The 22,242-nt window shown below is 41.2% G+C and overlaps 1 protein-coding gene across 1 annotated transcript; it reads left to right on the top strand.

Annotated features, from left to right (window-relative positions):
- The first annotated feature begins 278 nt into the window (after positions 1 to 278).
- On the top strand, positions 279 to 21,912 carry LOC141767087 (uncharacterized). The gene is made up of 5 exons (XM_074634332.1): positions 279 to 2,394; positions 4,657 to 4,766; positions 8,559 to 8,765; positions 18,897 to 18,941; positions 21,244 to 21,912. The coding sequence occupies exons 1-5, from the start codon at positions 1,992 to 1,994 to the stop codon at positions 21,376 to 21,378; spliced, it is 900 nt and encodes a 299-aa protein (XP_074490433.1). The 5' UTR covers positions 279 to 1,991; the 3' UTR covers positions 21,379 to 21,912.
- The last annotated feature ends 330 nt before the right edge of the window (positions 21,913 to 22,242 follow it).

The raw sequence follows: 22,242 nt of genomic DNA on the forward strand, positions 1-22,242 counted from the left end.
CAGGTGGGAGGGGTCTCCAGGTGGGAGGGGTGTCCAGGTAAGAGGGGTCTCCAGGTAAGAGGGATGTTCAGGTAAGAGGGGTCTCCAGGTGAGAGGGGTCTCCAGGTAAGAGGGGTCTCTAGTAAGAGGGGTGTCCAGGTAAGAGGGGTCTCCGGGTAAGAGGGGTCTCCGGGTAAGAGGGGTCTCAAGGTAAGAGGGGTGTCTAAGTGAGAGGGGTCTCTAGGTAGGAGGGGTCTCCAGGTAAGAGGGGTGTCCAGGTAAGAGGGGTCTCCAGGTAAGAGGGGTCTCCAGGTGAGAGGGGTCTCCAGGTAAGATGGGTGTCCAGGTAAGAGGGGTCTCCAGGTAAGATGGGTGTCCAGGTAAGAGGAGTGTCCAGGTAAGATGGGTGTCCAGGTAAGAGGGGTCTCCAGGTAAGAGGGATGTCCTGGTAAGAGGGGTCTACAGGTGAGAGGGGTGTCCAGGTAAGAGGAGTGTCCAGGTAAGAGGGATGTCCAGGTAAGAGGGATGTCCTGGTAAGAGGGGTCTACAGGTGAGAGGGGTGTCCAGGTAAGAGGGGTCTCTAGTAAGAGGGGTCTCCAGGTTGGAGGGGTCTCAAGGTAAGAGGGGTCTCTAGGTAAGTGCAGCCGGCCTTCAGCTTGCACAGCCGTCGATAGGCGATGGAGCTCTCGGTAGGCGACGGGGCTGTTGGTAGGTGGCTATGTTTCACGTCACCAACACTAGCCAGCTAGCTAACTTAGCTATGTTCCATGTCAACAACACTAGCTAGCTAATGTAGCTATGTTCCAGTTACAGTTTTTGCCAGGTGTCACTGCCAGGTCAGGAATTAAAACCATCATTACAATACTGTAACGTCAATTTGCTGGAAACAGCTTTGACCCTTTGGTGATGGAGAGTTAAAACAGAGTGAAATGATTTATATTTAGAGGAGCAGTCCGTGATTGTTGTCAGATTCAACCCTTAAACGCTGCAGCTGTAGAAACATGAGATGAAAGCTGTTGGTGTATACTTCCTGAGCAGTTGATTGTCGGTGGAGTCTATAACCTGGGATGCTAAACGAGTATTGATTTGGCCTAATGAAGCCTGAGTAATGTGAAGACATTCTCCTTAAGGAGGCCTCTAAGCACATCACAAGCATGACTGCTCTGCTGCGTTTTAAGCTGCTCCTCTACAGATGGGTCGAGCAGATTATGGGATGGCATTTTCACGCTTTTTTAAGCATCTTTCATTAAAGCGCTGCAGCTCTTCTTCTCCTCTGCTGGTAATGATCCTCCAGAGGCTTCTCCTCACTCTCATATTAAACAGGAGGAAGTAATGGCTCGGAAAAGCTCCGATGACTCTTTCATCATCGCCCAGTCGAGACCCCCAGTAGGCCTGAAACGACACAGCGGAGCAGCTTTATCATATCAGAAAGTTATGTTAACAATTTGCATGTACAAAGTTGAATATTCAGGGAAATGTTCTGCTCATATTCTCCACGGTACCGACTCTTTTGTGAAGGTTTTCACATGAAAGGAACGCTCGTTTGCTTCCCCCCATTTCCTCATAAATTAGCTTAGCCCGCGGGCCAAATGTCCAGAGGTTACTTAAAGACAGTGTGTTTAATTAATTGGAAAACACTCTTTTTAATAGTTATTATCCAAGTATGAAATGCAAACCTTGTTATCTGAGCTCAAACATAATTACCACCCGTGGGACTTCTCTATTAAGACAGAGGAGACTTCACAGAGTGGATAAATGCTTCAGATGAGAGACACCTTCACATACAGTAAAACTACTGGATTTACTCTCAATAATATCTGTCACACATCAGAGACTCAAACAAAGTCGATTAATATGAATATGAGACGACGATTGTTTAATAATATATAATGAATAAATAATATTAACGTGTAGGCTATCCCAGTTGTTTGATCAGTAGCAGGAGACTCTAAACATGATGTGATGAATGTCATTCCAGAGCTGAACTCTGACTGAAGAAGACCAGCAGGTCTATGGAAGAAGATTTCCTAGAATCCTCTATGGAGGTGCTTCAAAGCTACAAAACTGAGGATCCGCGTTCACTGCAAGACCTGAACCTGGACACACTCCAGGATCCCGACGGTCCCAAACAGGATCCGGAGCGTCAAAGTCTTCACTCAGGTCTAGACCAGGTTCAGGGTCAGGATAGAGATAGTGCTCAAGATGAAGCAGAGCGTAAGAAATGTGATCCAGATCCACCTCAGGACCAGCTGGAGGGGCAGGGAGTAGTCCAGAATCCAGCAGGAGGTCAGGATCTTACCCAAATCCACCATCTCAGATCCATCAGTGTATCGGATCAGGATCTGTTAGGAGCTGAGCAGAGCCAGAACCAGGGCCAGGACCAGGACCAGGACCAGAGAGCCAATGTGGTCAGAGGTGAGTAGTAGCTGTTACTGTTACTGCAGTATTTGTGCTGCTATTCCCTTTCAGAGGGAGTAGTTGTACTTGTTATGTCACCGTCTCTCAGCTCTGTTAAATACTGGAGGTCCTTTAAAAAGTCCTTCAAACAAACAGACGACTTTCACCAGGAGACTGCTGTTCCCGTGTCAAACCAAAAGTAAACATTGGCTTTACGTCCGTAACGTTGTTTTTCGTAACGTTGTTTTTCGTAACGTTGTTTTTCGTAACGTTGTTTTCGTAACGTTGTTTTCGTAACGTTGTTTTCTGTAACGTTGTTTTTCTGTAACGTTGTTTTCCGTAACGTTGTTTTCCGTAACGTTGTTTTCGTAACGTTGTTTTCGTAACATTGTTTTCTGTAACGTTGTTTTCCGTAACGTTGCATAAGAAAGTCCACTAAAGGCGGTTGTTGTTTATTTATGGTAGTTATGGTTACGTTACGTTATTATTTTAACACAAACCGTGATGTTTTTTCTAACCTTAACCAAGTACTTTTGTAGCCTAAAGCTAACCAATCATTTCACGACATTAACCACGTGTCATTGTGTGTTTCTGCATGCGTGATACAAGGCCGTATTTTTTATTCAGAAATGTAAACATTCAATGTATCCGTGTTTTTACTTTTCGTGGTCTCTCTGTGAAACTGGACTCATATTCTTGAATTTACCAGTTTGCTTTGACTTCAGTGGAGGTGAATGAAGCTGTGAGGTGAATATTCACACGTTTGTGTTTAATGCAGAACATTAACTGTGTCAACTGATCTGCAGTCTGCTGGTGTGATGTTGTGTTAAATCAACAGTAGAAGCCTGTACAGCCTGCAGCAGACTGATGAATGCTGATAAACTCTGAGTTTGCCCCTAAAGATCACAACAGGAAACAGGAAGCACTAGTTGTTGAGGTGTGATCACACCAGCTGCTCTGCACCTCTGACATCAACACAAGGCTCCTCACATGATGCACCATACAAAGATTTAAATGTATTGATCGACAAGTCTGAGAACTGAATAATCATTTAAGTTAGCGGGCCTCCAAGGAAGTTAAAATGGGTTCTATGGGTACCCACGAGTCTCCCCTTTACAGACATGCCCACTTTATGATAATCACATGCAGTTTGGGGCAAGTCAAAGTCAAATCAGCAGGGTTAGGGTTGAGTTTGCCATGTTATGCTTTGAGCATATTTGTTATGCTAAATGCAGTACCTGTGAGGGTTTCTGGACAATATCTGTCATTGTTTTGTGTTGTTTATTGATTTACAATAATAAATATATACATACAGTTACATAAAGCAGCATATTTGTCCACTCCCATGTTAATAAGAGTATTAAATACTTGACAAATCTCCCTTTAAGGTACATTTTGAACAGATAAAAAATGTATGATTCATTTGCGATTAATCACGATTAAATATTTTAATCAATTGACAGATCTAATATCTGTATATTTTAATGTTGTGTTATGTGTGTTGTTTGTACCTTACTGTACTTAGAAAAGCCAAAGACTCATTTCCACTGAAGTGGACAATCAAGTCAATCTAATCTAATTAATAATACTTTTATTTTATTATTTTACGTGTGTTGGACTTGTATCAGAAACAGCGCCCTCTACAGTCTCTTTGTATTAGAGCTGCAGCAATGAATTGATTAATCGATTAATTGTCAACTATTATCTTAATCGACAATTATTTTAATAATCGATTAATCGGTTTGAGTAATTGTGTAAATTCTCTGATTGCAGCTTGTTAAATGTGAATATTTTCTGGTTTCTTTCGTCTATGACAGTAAACTGAATATCTTTGAGACACTGAGGATGTCATCTTGGTCTCTGGGAAACACTGATCCGCATTTTATAGACCAAACAACTAATCGATTAACCCCCGAGGTCGACGCTGTCGTACACCACAGAAAAGTAATCTAGTTACTATTTTTAGAATATCTCCGGAACACTGCGGTGTAGAGACATACTTTATTTACTCTTTACTTTCTGTTTGTTTTTTCTCTTGTCTTTATGGTCATACAAGTATTTATTCATTCATGTGACCCGAAAAAAATATGTAAATGTCATAATCATGGATTACAGTGTTGATATTCTACATTAATTATTACAAAGAGACCAGGTGGACCAAAAATAGCAAAAAATATCTTAGACGTCAGAGGGTTAATGGAGAAAATAATCATTTGTATTCAACAGATGACTTGAGGTTTGGATTGTAAAGTCTGATTCTTCCTGTCTGTTTATACCCAGCGTCACCTCAGGACCAGAACCAGGACCAGGGCCTGCCAGCAGCCAATGAGGAGGCAGCGGTGGAGTCAGGTGGCGGCGTCCCAGCGCTGGTGATCACTGAGGCGGAGGAGGTGAGACAGAGACAGACTCATGTATATTCATGACTCCTCTCTCAGGTAGCGTTGGTTCTTCTTCTGTGTTCTTTGTTTAAACGCCGTCTCTGATCACGTTCAAAGCCTCGACGTCCTGACAGCTCCTCTTCATCAGTCTGACACCTCCTCTCTGTTTTCTGTCTCTCATGTTTTCATACTGAGCTCAGGGTTTGAGGGTTTAGAGCTGTAATTGTTCCACACGTCACATCGCGGAGTTTCAATAATCTATTTGTTCATGGTGAACTATTTTAAATGTGTTTTGACTGATGAGATGAGAAATGATCACTTTCATCACAAACATCCTGCATTTAAATCTTCTTTTTATCTTTCAATATGTCTCTAATAACAATTCATATTTTACACAAAACAATGATAATAAAGGTCTTTAAAACATTTTGTCCAATGGAAAGTCATGAAATAATAGAAACCTCTCATTAAAGCTTTGTGACGGATAATTTAACAGGTTTGTTTAGATGTTGGAGAATTGAAACAATTAGTCAATAAATTGATTATTGATAGACAGAAAATTCATCTGCAACTTTAGATTTTTCAAGCAAAAAAAAAAAGCCAAATACAGTATCTGCTGGTTCCAGCTTCAGGATTTGCTGTTTTTCTCCGTTTTATATCACAGTAATCTGAATGTGTTTGGGTTCTGAAGATGTCAGCTTGGACTCTTTTTTTAAATTTTTCTGGAATTCGAATGAGAAATTAAATATGACATAGAATATTAATAATTTAGTTTTGAGTAGGTTTTGAGTTTGTACTAAAGGCCTCCACAGAATCAGACTGTCTGATGTCCATGGGGAGGTTATTCCAGAGGAAGGGACAGACAGGAGTCCTGTATTCTGAGGGCGGAGAGTCCTGATTGGAGTATAGGGTTTAAGGAGATCACACAAGTAGGAAGGAGCGTGCCCATTTACAATATTATAGGTCATCAGAAGCACCTTAAAGTCTGATCTGACATGCATTACATAGTGTAATGAAGCTAAAACTGGTGTAAAATGGTCACATTTTCTAGCTTTAGTGAAGATTTTTCTGAGTCTTGCAGCTCAGACCTGACTGTGACTGTGTGTTTAAACGTGAGCATCTCTCTGATGGACTCCATTACCGCCGCCCTCATGTGCACACGCTCAGCGATCCAAACCGCCTCCAAATCAGCTTCCTCAGAACGTCTCCGGAGGAGCACTTAAACCAAATTGACTTTACTGATGTGAATTATGAAGATACTGATATCATGCATAAAGTTATTTACCCCTCAGAAGAATTCAAATCAGTCCTTCCCTCAGATGGTGATACGGGGAACTAATATGAATGCAAATAGGATTAGGCTGCTGTATTAGTGTCTGATAAACAATTTACAGGCCTGAGTGTTCACTGGGGGATACGGGGGTGGGGGTGGGGAGGGTCCTTATCAGGGTTCACCCTCCATCTACTGCTGCTATGAGCCTTCACCAGGCTGCTGCTGGAGCGTCACTTCATGTCTGCAGGAACCACACTGAAAAATAGAGAATCCAGGAGATACTGGAGGTCATTTAAATCTACTATATCTAAATCTACTTTAAATCTAATCTACTCGGTCTCTTAGTGAGGAGACAGAAGCTCCATGAACACATGAATAATAATTCTCTGTTTTACAAACACTGGACCAGTTTGAGATGTTCCATCACAGTCTCACAGCAGCCCGTGGAAAAGTCATGAAATTTAATCTATTTGATTCGTGTTCGTAGACACAAATTTCTTTTATTTTTCGTGATGATCAGCACGACTTTCAACAACGGATTTTTCATGCGTTTTCCTACGAATGTCCAGCAACACGTGACACGTGTGTCAATTTCCGCTCCAGTCTTTTCAAAATAAAACTACTTAGTTAGGTTTAGGAAAAGATGGTGGTTTGGGTTAAAAAAAACTACAGAAGTGCTGTAACTTAAGTACGGAAGTTACGTGACAAATAAATCAAAGTTGACTTCTGGTTTCACACAGGAAACGAACAGCGGTCTCCTGGTGAAAGTCTGGTGTCTCTTTGGCCGCTCTTTATACTTCCTGGTTCACATTTACGTGGATTACATATGAACTGATTTTGTGCTGACCATCACGAAAAAAAAAGTGAAATTTGTGTCTATGCACATGAATCAATACATTTATTTTCGTGACTATTTCAAGAACTGTTGTGCGACTGGGCTGGTTTCCATGGTTTCATGTAGTAAACTTCTGGACCACCCGAACCGCCATGTATACTGCAAACTATAAACAGATATCTACATATCGATGTAGAATCTGTGGCAACGGGACAAGATTTCGGAACCGTAACGAAGCGTTCTGGTTTCTGTTTGTAGTCCGAGTAGTATCGACCAATCACGTTTGAGCAGTAGTAGCGTAGTGTACTACATAGTGTACATTATGAACACTATGTCATACACTACGCCGTACGCTGGGCCATGAATGAGCCACTTTTCTAACTGCTAGGTTTTCGGAATAATGGCATGGCACCGAAGGCTAACTGCTTTAAGTGTTGTGTTAAGCTAACGCTAAGCTTATATGACCTGGACCAAACTCTGTTCTCTTCTGAATGTTCTTCTCATCTAAGTCCAGTTATTAAAGTTCATTAATAATAATTAATTTAGTATTCCTTTAAATAATATGAGCCCTATAGTGTGCAGCCTCTCCACTGTAAATGATGACCGAGCGACAGTATATTGCAGGATACTGTGTGTTTGTGCTGTAAACCTCATAACACCAGTGAATCACACAACATGCTGAACAAGTGAAACAGTGTAAACCTGTAAACCTCCATGTGATGATCACATCTGAACTAAAACACCAGCAGGAACCTTCTCTGAGTAGCGGTGTCATCATTATTTACAGTAACAGTGATGTAGAAATAATTAGCTGAAATCAAAATGAGAGGTGTGACGTGTTTCTTCTCCAGTTAGTGTGGATATATACAGTTTATATATATATATAAAGTTATATACTGTATATATGTGTGTGTGTGTGTGTGTGTGTGTGTGTGTGTGAGGGACAATAGTGACTGCAGAGGTATAATTAGCTCTCCTGGGACTCCCGTCCGAACCAGTTAAAGGACGATCACGGCTCTGTGAGATGTTAAACTGCTGCTGCTGATGTCTGTCGCCGACTGGCGCCTAATTGTAGTCAACAGGCCGAGGCGGCCGACTCGTTGTGTTCGCCGCGTGTGAAGATGAACGCCACCTTCAGGGAGGCGGGCGGACATTTTGTTGAGTTGTAAACACTCTCTCATATGTTAATTCAGCGGCACCTCGGAGCTGTTAGAGGGACACGAGTGAAGATTGGAAGTGATGAGCGGTGGTTGATGTTGATGTTGTGTTAACGCCGAGGAGGTTTGTGTTGGGACGGTTCCTGTGTGGGGTTTCTCTCTGTACAGCAGGTAGGAAGGTGTGTTTATTTCATCACCTGTCTGATGGAAACACTGAACAGAATCAGGTTTAGAAAACTCTTTAAGATCTTTGGAGGTTCGCTGAGAAAAAAACCATTTATAAATGTGTTTTCATCCTCGTAAAGAAACCAGAGTGGAAACACCAGAAATGTGAATATCGCAAAATGTTTATACGCTTTAAAAAAAGAAACTAGCACTGATATTCTCACTCCAAACTCGTCAAATATCTCCGTTTGGTAAATTCAAAGACACAAGTCACTCGTTTTTACTGTCTATCAGTTCAAGCGGTGGTCAACAGTGATCAGCTGCGTGTGTGCGTATGTTCTCCAGTCTCATGGTGTTCTCCTGTATGTTTCCAGTCTCTGCGACCAGCATCGGTTGCCCCAGTGAGACCAGCAGGGAGTCCAGTAGAACCACAGAGACCTGCAGACCTGGTGATCCCAGTGGTCCCCACAGATCCCAGTCTGAGTTCCAGCAGCGATGGAGGAGACATGGCTTGCTCCGACCTCCTGTCTCTGAGGAGCGACTCCGTGTCTCTGGCCAGCGAGGCGGCCATCTCCAGGACGGTGAGTGAAAGACGAAACCTGGTCCCTGTCCTCATGTTCAGAACCCGGTCCCTACGCCGTCGTGTCTGGGTTCATAGCATCACCCGGCGGCGAGCTGTATTCACATACAGTGACATTGCACTGACTGTATCTAGCAGCCACACGTCGGTACTGCAGTATGAACCCAAAATAAACAGATTGTGCTGTGATTTAATATCAATAAAAGGATCAAAATGATGCTGAAATAACTACATAATGATGCTTATTAGTAAAAAGTCTGAATTCATGCTTTGCCAGGTCTGTCTGCAAGACGACAAGCAAACAACTTTTAAAATGCTTGTTTTCTGAATGGAGTTTGGATGGATCAGTGCCAGGCTATGCAGCTGCTCCATCAACACTCAACATAAAGTCATCTAAGCATAAATACAGCAGCGACGTTGTTGTTTCTACCATAGACAGTCTGTGGTTTCTACACACAGTTTGGTTCCGGTCTCTGTACAGATATGATGTACTATCGTAGCTCTGGGTGACCACAGACACATACAAGATTTATTTCCTCCATTTGTGATTCAACAACGTCAGGACGTCAGTGAGGACAGGAGGACAATCTCAACTCTGAGAGGATTTCACCACACAGTGACATGCACATTTATTGCTCCAGTTTTAATATTTCAACTCAGTGGCGGCTGGTGGATTTTTTTTTGGGTAGGGCCAATCAATTTCAACAAACATCCTAGTACGATTCAATGCAAAAAAAGGTATCAAAAACGCATTACTACTTTGCAGTTACATTTTTATCATTTATTCCAACACTGACATAAGGACATCTTATTCATACAATTCAGTATGTTAATATAACATAGGAGGAGAGATTTGATCGAGTTAGGGTTGAGTCTTGCAAGAGTAGCGCTACTAGTGCTTGGCTGTTCCATTGTCATGCCGTTAAAATGGGCTGTGAGAGAAGAGAAGTGGAGAGAAGCGAGAGACGAGAAGACAAGATCACGCGAGAACTGACATGAGCCCTGACGAGAACAGAGAGAGACACACGTGAACGTGCGCGCGCACACCATGGGCCAAATCAGTTTGGCCCTCCCGGAAGTCTTTTTTACGGCGCTGATTGGATGAATTGTATGTCATTCATGCTTGTGATCATATATCTTTAATCAGTGATTGGCTGTACTGCTTATTAGACCCGCCTTCCTTGGGCCAAATCCATTTGGCCCCAGAAAGTGCACGTGCAGCAGAGCAGCTGAGAGGTGCACTAGCAGAGAGTTCAAGGAGGAAAGCAGATATTTGGCGCAGTTATCCTATTTTACAAATATTACGGGTATATTCCATAGGTCAAAAACACACATATTGACAATTTTTATAATTTTTATAATTTTTATAATTAATAATTTTATAATTTTTTTTTTTTTTTTTTGGTGGCTCAAGGTGGGTGGGGCCAGGCCCCGTGGCCCTCTATTGGCCGGCCGCCACTGTTTCAACTCCTGCGAACACGCGAATGACATAAATTTTGCGTGTGTGCGTCGCCAGGCACAAATTAGCGTCTATTCACATCTTTGCATTGACTTTGTATGTAAAAACTTTGTGCGTGAAAAGTTTGCTTCTCTGTTGGTGTGAACACACCATTAGTGTCCAGTTTATTAGGAACACCTGACTAAAGGAGGGCATTTGAGATGTTTCAGAATCAGACACAATAATACTACTGGATGTTTGGTGTCAACAGAGATGTTATATATAATAATACATATATCTATAAATATATATATATATATACTGTATACAGTATATATATATACAGTATATAATAATAAAATCATTCTTCTGCTCGCTGAGACTCAGCTGTGAAAAATATTTGAAACCACATTTTGTCAGAAAACCTGTCAAGAATCAGAGAAGCTCTCTGAGAAGAAATAAAGAAATAAAAGCGGCGACCTCCATCTTGTCAAGATGAACCTCCTGAACTGAACAACAGCGATACTCCCCTCTTAACAAAACATTCATGTTCCTCTGCAGAGCTATCGAGTTTCATCATCAGCCTCTTTATGGAGGGGTCACCGGGGGGAATATGGAGCCCCACGAATGAGCGCCGAGGCTGCCGCGTAATCATAATTCCTTTGACCTCCGGTGACCCCGCGGGGCTCCGACAACGAAGGCCACGCTGCAGAACGGGCGACTCCTTTCAGAGCGCCGCCCGATCCAAAATGGCTTTTTCATTTCTCAAACAATCAGACGGCGGCAGCGGTGAATGGGAGGGCAGATTACACAAACCGGGGCCGGGGTGAGATGAGAGCTTTTTCTCCAAAGAGACCGACTCCAAGTGCACAAACCTGTAAAGTCGTTATCGTCCTCCGCCCTCATTATGTCTCCTCTCCGACTCAAACTCTCATCTGAATGCAGCCGTCGGAAAAACAGCATTGCTGCAAAATCTCAATTAATATGTTAATGTGAGCAAGATGTTTCATTACTTACCTCAGCAGCAGACCTCACTGTGTCATCGTAACATCACCGTCACTGTGGTTTTAAAGTCTTTTACTGGGACCTGATCATAAGCAACTTGAGACTAATGAACCAATCAAATACTAAAAGATAGATTAAACAACAATAAAACAGATAAAAGACAATAAACAGATCAGAGAAAATAAAAACATTTAAAATTTGAATACAATAAAATAAATTATTAAATAAATAATAGCCATAAAAAGAGGTTAGAGTTAAGAAATGCAGTGATTTTTAATAAAGGTGATACTCCCTCGGTCCAAACAATTAATAATAAATACAGAAGTGAAACTGATGGTTGAACATTTTAAAGGACATTTCACTGTAAAGATGTAGAAGAGAGTTGTGTCAACTCAGTTAAAGAAGTTTAATCAAACTTCTATGTTAAGTTTATCAAATTAACTATTAGTCATTAGTTTTGTTAACTGGTACTTTTTGTTAAGATTACTTGAAAGTTTAAATTAATAATCTTTTCATTTAAATAAATGTCTGTTAAGTCACAATCTATCGCTCAATGACGACACCATGGTAACGTGCGGTCAAGCCGGCTGTCACTCTCATCTCCGTGGTCAAATGGGCCGACGCTACAACTGTAGAGCACCCATATACTGACATTTATGTTAAATGCATTCAAACGGCCCCGATGGAGCTGACCATGGATGTATAAAGAGAACGGAGCTGACGGGAGAGCTAGAGACCACCTTGGAGAAGTTAGAGGAAGTATACACGTGTGACTACGTCCGGTTTCAAAATAAGTGTGTTAACAAAGGGAACTGTATAAACAAAATACATATACGGAAATAAGATTGACAGGTTATATTCAGAAGTATAAAACATTACATGTCCCTTATAAATTAAAAAGAAAATACCACTAATTTGTGAGGGAAATGTCTTTATTCTTTGATTTCTGGGTTGCTGGAAATTTTTTAATAAATAATTCCTGACAATGACTGATATATTTGACTTCAGGACATCTCTGACTACATACATGCTGAAAATCAAACATTTTTACTGCATTAATTTAGAGATTTTCCAAAGTAAGAGTCCCTAGAAGTGTATTATTCAGCTTTTTCCCATGTTCTAGTGTTAAAAACGATAAAAAAATCACAATAAAACGCAACATCGAATAACAATACTGATAGTGATAGTATAGAATCAGGAGATAGGTGAATTGTTCCAGCCTTGTTATGAACTGAGTGTCTGTGGCGACATTCCCGGGAAAAATCACAAGCGGTTACACAGTTAGTAATCGGGGTGTAACGCGATGCTTTATGATACTGTATCATTCTCAAAAACACAATTGATTTTTAATCAATAGTTTACAAAGATGAACTCAGTCAATACTTTATTTCATTTGTAAAGACACACTAATAATCTACAGATGTCACTGTGAAGGTCAAACATCTCTCTCCTCACAGTTGACTGTAGATCCAGTGAGTCAGAGCTCACATTTGGATTTAACAGGTAATATGAAGTGTGTGATTTATTCTCCAACATAATAAATAATAAATAAAGCCTCCATCACTCGGCAGTGGATTGATGTAGAGGAGTCAGTGGGATTAAGGAGTCACTAATAAAGCTTTGTCATGCATCAGTGAAGCTCACTTCATCACAGTGTCTAATGTGTTTCTATCCGTCTCACTGGACTGTTTAGGAACATTTAATGTTCAGACAGACTCGCTGAGTTGTGACTTCAGGCTGCTGTTTGATTTGACAGGAGTAATTAAAGGGGAAGTCCCGCCCTCATGGGTTTCTGCCTCGGCGTAATGATAAATAAATCATTTATGGCTGCAGGTGATCTCTATGGAAACGCCTCACATAGTTAACACTGATATTAACGACATTATTATACATGTTCAGCACCACAGTGGGAGTAGGAGTATATGGTAACGTTTCTACAAGTTTATATCACTATATAACAATAATCTGGTACCTCAGTAAAAGTAGTAATACCACAGTGTAGAAATACTGTTGCAACTTAAGTCAAGTCAATTTTATTTGTATAGCCCAATATCACAAATCACAAATTTACCTCAACTTTACACTCTGTACAGGATACGACACCCTCTTTACAACCCTCTCATCAAGTGAGGAAGAAATAAAATAAACCCTTTGAGGGTTATTGAGAGACAGTGGCTTAAAGTTAATATTATTCTCAAGAATAATTAATTGAAAGTTTGGGCAAAAAGATGAGTTTGGATTTAAAGGCCTCAACAGAATCAGATTGTCTGATGTCCATATGGAGGTTATTCCAGAGGAAGGGACAGACAGGAGCCCTGTCATGTGACTGTAACTTGGCGTTCCTTCAACAGGTTTCACAACAGCTGCCCGCGTGGCCTAGTTTGACCGTTTGGTTGGAGTTTGCGAGTATTTGTTTTCCTCCGGTCTGTGAAATCTTGCAGATGCCGTTAGGAGCATCGGAGGAAATTGGGCATGTGATGAAAGGGGAGACTCGTGGGTACCCATAGAACCCATTTTCATTCACATATCTGGAGGTCAAAGGTCAAGGGACCCCTTTGAAAATTGACATGACAGTTTTTTCTCGCCAAACTTTAGCATAAATTTGGAGCGTTATTTAACCTCCTTCATGACAAGCTAGTATGACATGGTTGGTACCAATGAATTCATTGTAGTTTCATGTGATACCATTATCTTCATTGTAGCCTTAAAACTGAGCCGCTACAACCTAAAAATCACAAGTTGTGTTAAATGCGTTAAAGAAATCAGTGGCATGAAAATTAATTTGTGTTAACGTGTTATTATTATGTTAACGTTAACAGCTCTAATATCTATCCATAAACAGATAGCAGCTTTGTGTTACACACGTCATTTATTGTAAATAGCTTTTTAAATGTCATCCCTCTCATTTATAAAATCTTATTTAATCTTTATTTATTTCATTCCCTCTTGTTCTCTGTGCTGCTGTAACGTGAGTTAACCTCCGGGGATCAACGTCTTTTCTTTTCTTCTAGTTTGTTCTTTACAAACGTCTTTTTGTCTCATTAATGTTGCTAATAACCTTCATCTGACAGATTAAACAAATGATTTAGTCTGATGAAGAACTTCTTCTTTTATTATTCTTCTTTATGTAGAAGAGACAAAAACAAACAACAAAAGAAGCTGAGCTCTAAAAGGTTAATTCAACCAAAATGAAAATGTCAGCAGACAAAGTTGGTGTCACTCACTGTCGTGTCTTCTTCTTCTACTCTTTTTAATGGTGCGTCTGACCGGCTTTTAAACCCCCCACCACCTCTCTAACTGATCGCCACTCTGCAGGATTTCACTGCTCCACGGTTTGACGGAGCGGCTTGTAAACGCCACCAATTAGGATGGGCAATTGGCAAACAAAAGGGCCGCTCCTAAATGGTGATGAGAGGTGGGAGGCTGTCAGGGGATATCTGGGGGAGGAGGGGAGGAGGGGAGGAGGTGAGGAGGTGAGGAGGAGAGGAGGGAAGGAGGGGAGGAGTTGTTTTGACAGGATGAATAGTTGGAGGAGTGGAAGTGGCTGGAAAGGCTTTTGTTATGCTAACGGACGGCATCTTTGTTCCGGGGAGTCGGGGGAAGAAACAGGAGCCCATTCATGTCTCCTCGATACAGAACCAGTTGATTTTATTATCTGGTTGCCTTTTTCTGGAGCTGTGAGAGGCTTCAGGAGGGAGGAAGAGGATTAGAGGGAGGAGGAAGGTGAGGAGGTGAGGAGGATGAGCGGGATGAGGAAGGTGAGGAGGTGAGGAGGATGAGAGGGATGAGGAAGGTGAGGAGGTGAGGAGGATGAGAGGGACCGACGCTCACCGACCGTCAGCTTGGTGTTTCAGGACCTTTAATGAACGTGACCGTTTACGGCGTCCAGCATGCCGACACATAGAGCAGCTCCAATCAGAGGAGGGGAGACCTCACCGCTGTCTGTTCCACGGAGCGAGCGAGTGTTGAACAGTTACGAGTGCGTAGGGAGGGTCGAGCTCGTCACATCCTCGTGCACGTGGAGCTGAAATGCTCCCTCGCGAGGATGCCTTCCTGCTCATGGATACTGTTCTGTGTGCTCGTATAACGTGCACGTGCCTTGTTTTTATGTGCACGGGTTTTAATACTAATTAAACGCCAGCATTGGACCAGTTTAAAAAAACAAAACACAGAAGTTCATGTCTTTGGGACTGTGAACCCTAATTAGTGAACTATGAACGTGAACTAGTTAATTTTAATTTGTGAAGTGAACTTTGAGCTCAACGTTGACAAATCACAAAGCTGATATTAAATATTAAACAGTATTTGAATTGTGATGTTGAATTTGTTGCCGAACAAAAAATTGTTCACATTTCTGCATAAATCAAACCTGATGGTTCAAATCTGGATTTGAAGACTGAAACACTCTGTGGTAGATTCATCTTAAACTCCTGAACAGTCAGTAATATGAGCATTTTAAAATACACATATTATCATTTCTAACATAAACATGCAAATTCTGTTTACTCCTCATTTCCCTGTTTTCTTACCTTTAATTCACCTCAGCTGTAATCATTTAGAGCAACACCTCAGTGAGTGTTGTTAGATTACTAATGAGCAGCTTCCTCCTCCTCCTCTTCCTCTTCCTCCTACTCTCTCCTGGGACTCCTGCTCCCTCCTCACTCGTCAGTAAACGTCCATCATAACACCAGGAGTTTCTACCACACCGTCGTCCTGCTGTGCTGGAGGTTTCATCCTTTATTACCCAGGATTCTTAGTGTTTGTGTTGATGTGGAGCGGTTCGCCACAGAGGACAACACATGATGTGTGTCAGGAAGTTTGAAGAACACTCTTTGTATATGTTTAGATACTAGGGATGTTAATGATTAACCATTTAACCGTTAACCGACATTAAGAATTAAAAGCTCGGTTAAACGGTTAAAAGAAATATTCATAATTAAATAAAAAGCTGAGCAGAACTCAGAGGAGCGGCTCGTCACTTAAAGGAGCAAAGCGAGTCCACCTTAAGAGAGACTTAAAGTTGCAGATACAGGAAGTAATGCAGGTTAACGAGGGGATGACATCCCCCCCTATTGAAGAGATTAACTCAAAGATCTTTAAAGGGACTGTCTGTAACTTCTTACAGGTATAAATCACCCAGGTCGGTGTCCCATGCCACTTGCATATGCTCGCTCGCATGTGGCTACGCTGTTCAGACAAGATTCCAACACAAACTACACGGAAGCACCAAAACCGCAAAGTTCTATCTAGTGAAGCCCGTCTTGCCTCACTATTTTGATCAATACTCGTTCATGCAAGCGCGAGCCTGACGCTGACTTTCGTTGAGTTAACGGTGTCGCTGTTAACAAGCATTTCCGAATGACACAACGTTGTGGTTCAATAAACCATCTATCTATACATCAAATGCTGAATGCATTATATAATAAACACAACACGGACATGTGGATGTAACAGTGACACCAGCAGAATATCTGTGAGGTCAAACTCTTAAACTCTATAAGACTCTTCAGTGAGGAAGGAAGGAAGGTTCTCTCTGAGACCTTCACATGTAGATTACTGTACTTCTGTTTTCTGCTGTTGAGAGAAATCACAGTGAAGCTGCTGGAGAACTGAGGAGAGGCTTGAAAGAGAGGAATCAGTGAGACAATGAGAGGAGGAGGAGACATGAAAGGGATTTATTCATGTATGGGCTCAGAGAATGAAAGAATAAATGAGATAATGGAGCGGCGCTCATTAACACGTTGAGAGGAGACCTCGCCAATCTGCCACGCCGACAGGAGACGGTAAATAAAGACGTCAGGTTGGCAGATGAAAGCAGCCGCGTCCTCTCAAGTGTGTTTTATGAGCCTTTGAGACTCCTAACAGTCTTTTTAGGGATTTAATGGATTCGTTAGATTTGAGCCTTTAACGCTCCTTCAGGGAGGTTCACGCTCAGTCTGCTGTTCCATCTTATATAATCACTCACTCTGCAAACAGTCACACAACAGTTATACCAACGATACCAACACACTGTGTGATTCAATACACACGGCTGATCTATGATATCAGTTTTATTAATCTGTTCCATCTGCAGTTTCAACCAAGACAAACAAGGTGTGCATGAGAAGCACGCGACAGATCATTATTAGAGAATAAAGTCATAATAATATGAGTCATAAGTTACAGGAAAAAAATGTTTTATTTCAAGATTTTGTTTCCAGTATTTCGAGAATAAAAGTTGTAATATTTTGAGAACAAATATGGAATATTTGGATAAAATATTGGAATATCTTGAATAAAAAAAGTCGTAATATTTTGAGAAAAAAAATGCAATATTTCAATAAAATAACGGAATATTTTGAATAAAAACAGTTGTTATATTTTGAGAATAAAAAAGGAATATTTCGATAAAATATTGGAATACTTTGAATAAAAAAAGTTGTAATATTTTGAGAACAAAAAAAGGAATATTTCGAGAAATTATTGGAATATTTTAAATAAAAAAAGTCCTAATATTGTGAGAACAAATAAGGAATATTTCCAGAAAATATTGGAATATGTTGAATAAAAAAGTCTGTTTTTTGAGAGTAAAGGCCTTTGCACACCATGTCTGTATTTTTTGTCCAAAACTGTTGCCCATTTAAAAATAAATACGACTGCACGTTGTGTCACTCACGTTTACACGCTGACTCAGAAACTCTCATCCGTCATTAAAGTTTTCAGAACAGGTTTGATTTTCTGTTTTTTTGCATTCGTCTAAAAGGATGCTTCACCACTCACTTCCCACGTACACACACACACTAAAAACTCTAATCTGTTCAGTAACTGGCTCTAGAGAAGAGCATTTAAGTTTTCACGTCAGCCACCGTAGCGCTTCAACACGCTTGGTACACGTGAGAAGTTCTAATCTGCAACCTCACCGCCAGATGCTTCCCGGTGTTCCTTTAAATTAAGGCGGTCAAAGTTAACGTGATAATAACGAATTCAAATTCATTCTAACGGCACTAATTTCATTAACGCAACTTGTGATTTAAAGATTTAAAGATTTAAAGCTAGAGTGAAGATACTGGTATCAACTAGAGAACCTGAGGAATCCATTGATAAGGCAGTTAATCGAACATTGGAGGTGTTAGAAATATTACCTCCTTCATCTTGGTTGGTTTCTTTATGTGATGTTATTTAATATATGTGTACTAATGTCATTCCTGCTGTGTTTTTTGGTCAAGATGTAAAATGCTGTGTTTAGTATGTATTTTTATTGATCTGCTGAATAAGATAAAGAAATAAACTGGTACTTACAGCGAGTATTTATCAGCAGAAGGTACTCATCAAATATACTGTAAACACAGACTGAACCCCTTCATATATTAGATTATTATTATAGATGCACCTGGTCAGTTTATATACTGTTCATATACTGTTGAGTTGTTCATCTTTTATATCTAAAATCTGGATCTGCTGCAACTAGTTGCTGTCAAATAGTGAAGTACAATATTTACTTTTTGTAGTGCAGTAGAAGTATAAAGTAGCATAAAATGAGTACCTCAATTGTGCTGAAGTAAATGTATTTGGTTACTTTCCACCACTGCCGGTGTGTAGTAATGCTGAGTCAGGTGTTGAGTGAATAAATAGTGTTGATCAGATTTGAGTGTTTTTATTGTGAATGTTAAACTGAAGTTTTTGAACACAGTTGTTGTTGTTGTGTTTCAGAGTGAGGAGGACGACAGCCGGAGCGTCGCTGCCTCTTCTGTCATGGTGAGTGTGTGTGTGTGTGTGTGTGTGTGTGTTATCTGAACAGTGGAGAGCCGTCAGCTCCCCCCCCTCACACTGTTCCCATGGTGATATCCCATAATCACTGCCGTCCTGCTCCCTGACAGTACGCAGCGCCGGCTGCTCATTGGCTGTGACGGCCTCCCACTGCTCTCTGACTGGAACCAGCAGGGAAGCTCTGGTTTCAACTGGAGATGATGGACAAGTTTTAGTTTTTATAACTATACAAAACTAATGATTATTGATTGTTTTTTTTATGTCCGACCAACAGAACACAAGTTCAGTTTATTATCAAACAGAGAAAAGCTGCAAATGTTTTCTCGAAAAGTGACTGAAACAATTAATCAATTATCAAACTAGCAATCAACTAATATTTACATATAAAAGAATTTATAAAAAATATAACTAGAGATGTTCTACTTTATGATAGAAAGAGCTCTGAGCTTTGATTCAGTGTTAACATCGGTTTGGGAAAATGTGAATTATAAATAAATGATGGATTAAGGCTGCGTCTGAGATCTCATACTCAGCTCTACATATCCAATCTGTGTCCTATCGTTCTACACTTCTGTCTGAATAAACAGTATGTAGAGTATAGAAGCAAAGAGATGAAACCCCAGTGTGTCTTTTTTTACAACAGCCGCTGCCGCCATGTTGGACTGAAAACGTTTAATATAGTCATAATATTTTATTGTTTAAGACAGGACATTTCAGTAGAATATGACGTTTTACTGGCGTCCGGTAGTCGCTTTCAGTCCAAAATGGCGGAAGCGTAGCTCTGCTGCCGGGTGCTGATGTTGCAATAGAACAAACTATTTACTTTCACTTCTTGGTGATATACGTTCTTTGGCCCTAGTTTACATCTTTTCGGAGCAGTAACCAAAACGATGGCTTGTGAGAAGCGCTGCCGTTGGCCACCAGGAGACTACTTCCCAGAGAGGAGAGCAGGCGTTAGCTAGCTAGCTTGTCAGTCTCCGGACAAACTATCTAACTAACTAGCCAGTTCTGGAGACAGACAAAAACCAAGATGGGGTAGGCGTGATCTGGTCCCATTGGTTAATGTTAACTTTCTCAACTAACACTGTCCCTGTCTCTGTGAGGACACCTGGTCTCTGTGTGTGTTGTCAGGTCCTCTGTTGGTCTGTCCTGGTCTCTGTGAGGACACCTGGTCTCTGTGTGTGTTGTCAGGTCCTCTGTTGGTCTGTCCCGGTCTCTGTGAGGACACCTGGTCTCTGTGTGTGTTGTCAGGTCCTCTGTTGGTCTGTCCTGGTCTCTGTGAGGACACCTGGTCTCTGTGTGTGTTGTCAGGCTGAAGAACAGCCTCCCTCTGTGTGTAATTATCATGGAGCTGTATCAGGTGACCAGAGAGGACGGCCCGGCGGGTCTCTGATTAAAGGCTGGCTGCTGCTCCACGGCGTCCTGCTGGACAATAAACACCACTAATGGCATAAGGACCCCTGCCCTGCAGCACGGCGGGCCCCGCCACGGCCAGAGGACAACGAGGACGTGGAAAATACCAACACATGATGTCATATTACAGGCCGAGGGTCTATTTTAGAGCATCAGATACTCTCAGTGTAGCTGGGAGGCCTGATGGACCCAGAGTTACTGACATGATCCAGACACTCAGGTTTGGAAGCATATTATTGTTTGGAAAACAGGTCACATGGTCTGAATATAAGGGTTGAGTCCGTAGTGGATCTGTGGTCATTATGTTTTTTTCTGTTTGTTTCAATTTACAAAGTTAACAATCCAGCAGGAAATAAGTTTTCCTTTCAGTGCTAACCACTGCACCACGGTATTTCTATAAAAGATGAACCAGCATCAGTGAGATCAATGCTGATGTTGACCATGTTGGTTTTTGACCGTCACCATTTGGGTTTTTGGCAGTCTCCATCTTGGTTTAAGGGTGTCGCCATCTTGGATTTTGGCGGTTGCGATCTTGGTTTTTGGCCGTCGTTATCTTGGTCTTAGGGCGTCGCCATCTCGGTTTTTGGCCGTCGTTATCTTGGTATTAGGGCGTCGCCATTTCGGTTTTTGGCCGTCGCTGTCTTGGTTTTACGTCATCACCATCTTGGTTTTTGGCCGTCGCCAACTTGGTTTTTGGCCATCTCCATCTTGGTTTTAGGGTGTCGCCATGTTGGTTTTTGGACATCACCATCTTGGATTTTGGCCGTTGCCAGCTTGATTTTTGTCCGTGGCCATCTTACAATGTTTACTGATGTGATAACAGAAGTGAGAAGTTGGTTCATTACAATCAGACTTCTTTTTGCCCCCCCTCCCCCAGTCTCTGTTCCACAGGGTGCAGCTGGATCCTCTGGAGAAGCTCTGGTGGAGGAGCTCAGCTCTGGGGAACATGGCCGCCCAGCGTCAGCTGCTGTCTCAGGAGCCCAGCCTGGTGCTGAAGAAGGTACACTTATAAAATATCTCCTACTAGAGGCTGACTGTAGATGATTACTCTGTCTACGTAACAGTTAAAGAAGAAATGAATCAGTGATGTTATTCTCTGATATGAGGTGAACTGCTGTCAGAGCTGCTAACAGAACCAGATGACGCCGGCTGAAAGTTCATTTCAACAGCTCATCACTAAATACCTGTTAAATGACTGAAGTGATGAAATGTTATTGACAGAATCAGAATCTTTTTATTTACTGAATGAAACTTTCTCTCATCTTCTCTTCTGCTCTCGTCAGGATTTCGTCTCTGTGAGTAAAACATACTCATGCAGCATCGCCCTGTCGGGGATTCTTTCACAACAATGACCCACTCGCTGTACATTATCCCGCTTATTACACGGCTACTTACTGAAGAAATCAATATTTTGACACGAAGACGGTCGTCCTGAGTCCGACATCAGAGCTGTGCCCATAGCAACGGTCTGTTATACATAGCAACGGCCTGCTATAGAGAAATTACAGACCACAGAATGTCGTGATTGACCAATCAGAATCGAGTATTCAACACAGCCGTGTAATATATATATATAATATAATATATAATATAATATAATAATAATATAATAAGAAATAAGAAATAATTGCAGTAATGTAATATACAGGATTTGATTTGTATGTATTTATCAATATTTTTAGACATAATAAAAAAACATAGTCTCGTAAAAAACAGAGACATAGTTTAGCAAAGTACTTGACAACAATACATCCCATAAACCCCCATCTGTTACGCAAATATCAAGACAAGTCATTCATAATTCACTGTCATTAACAAATGCTAATAATAAAAAACGAAAATCAGGCGATAATCTTAATAGGCCTTTAAACTTGTA

The sequence above is a fragment of the Sebastes fasciatus genome, chromosome 4 (assembly GCF_043250625.1).
Source record: "Sebastes fasciatus isolate fSebFas1 chromosome 4, fSebFas1.pri, whole genome shotgun sequence".
In the NCBI taxonomy this organism is placed as follows: Eukaryota; Metazoa; Chordata; class Actinopteri; order Perciformes; family Sebastidae; genus Sebastes; species Sebastes fasciatus.

What these genes read in the sequence shown, in the direction of transcription:
- LOC141767087 (XM_074634332.1), top strand. Translation starts at nt 1,992, where the DNA reads ATGGAAGAAGATTTCCTAGAATCCTCTATGGAGGTGCTTCAAAGCTAC. An exon ending in AGGCGGCCATCTCCAGGACG is followed by an intron (nt 8,766 to 18,896) that starts GTGAGTGAAAGA and finishes GTTGTGTTTCAG; the next exon opens with AGTGAGGAGGACGACAGCCG. An exon ending in TCGCTGCCTCTTCTGTCATG is followed by an intron (nt 18,942 to 21,243) that starts GTGAGTGTGTGT and finishes CCCCTCCCCCAG; the next exon opens with TCTCTGTTCCACAGGGTGCA.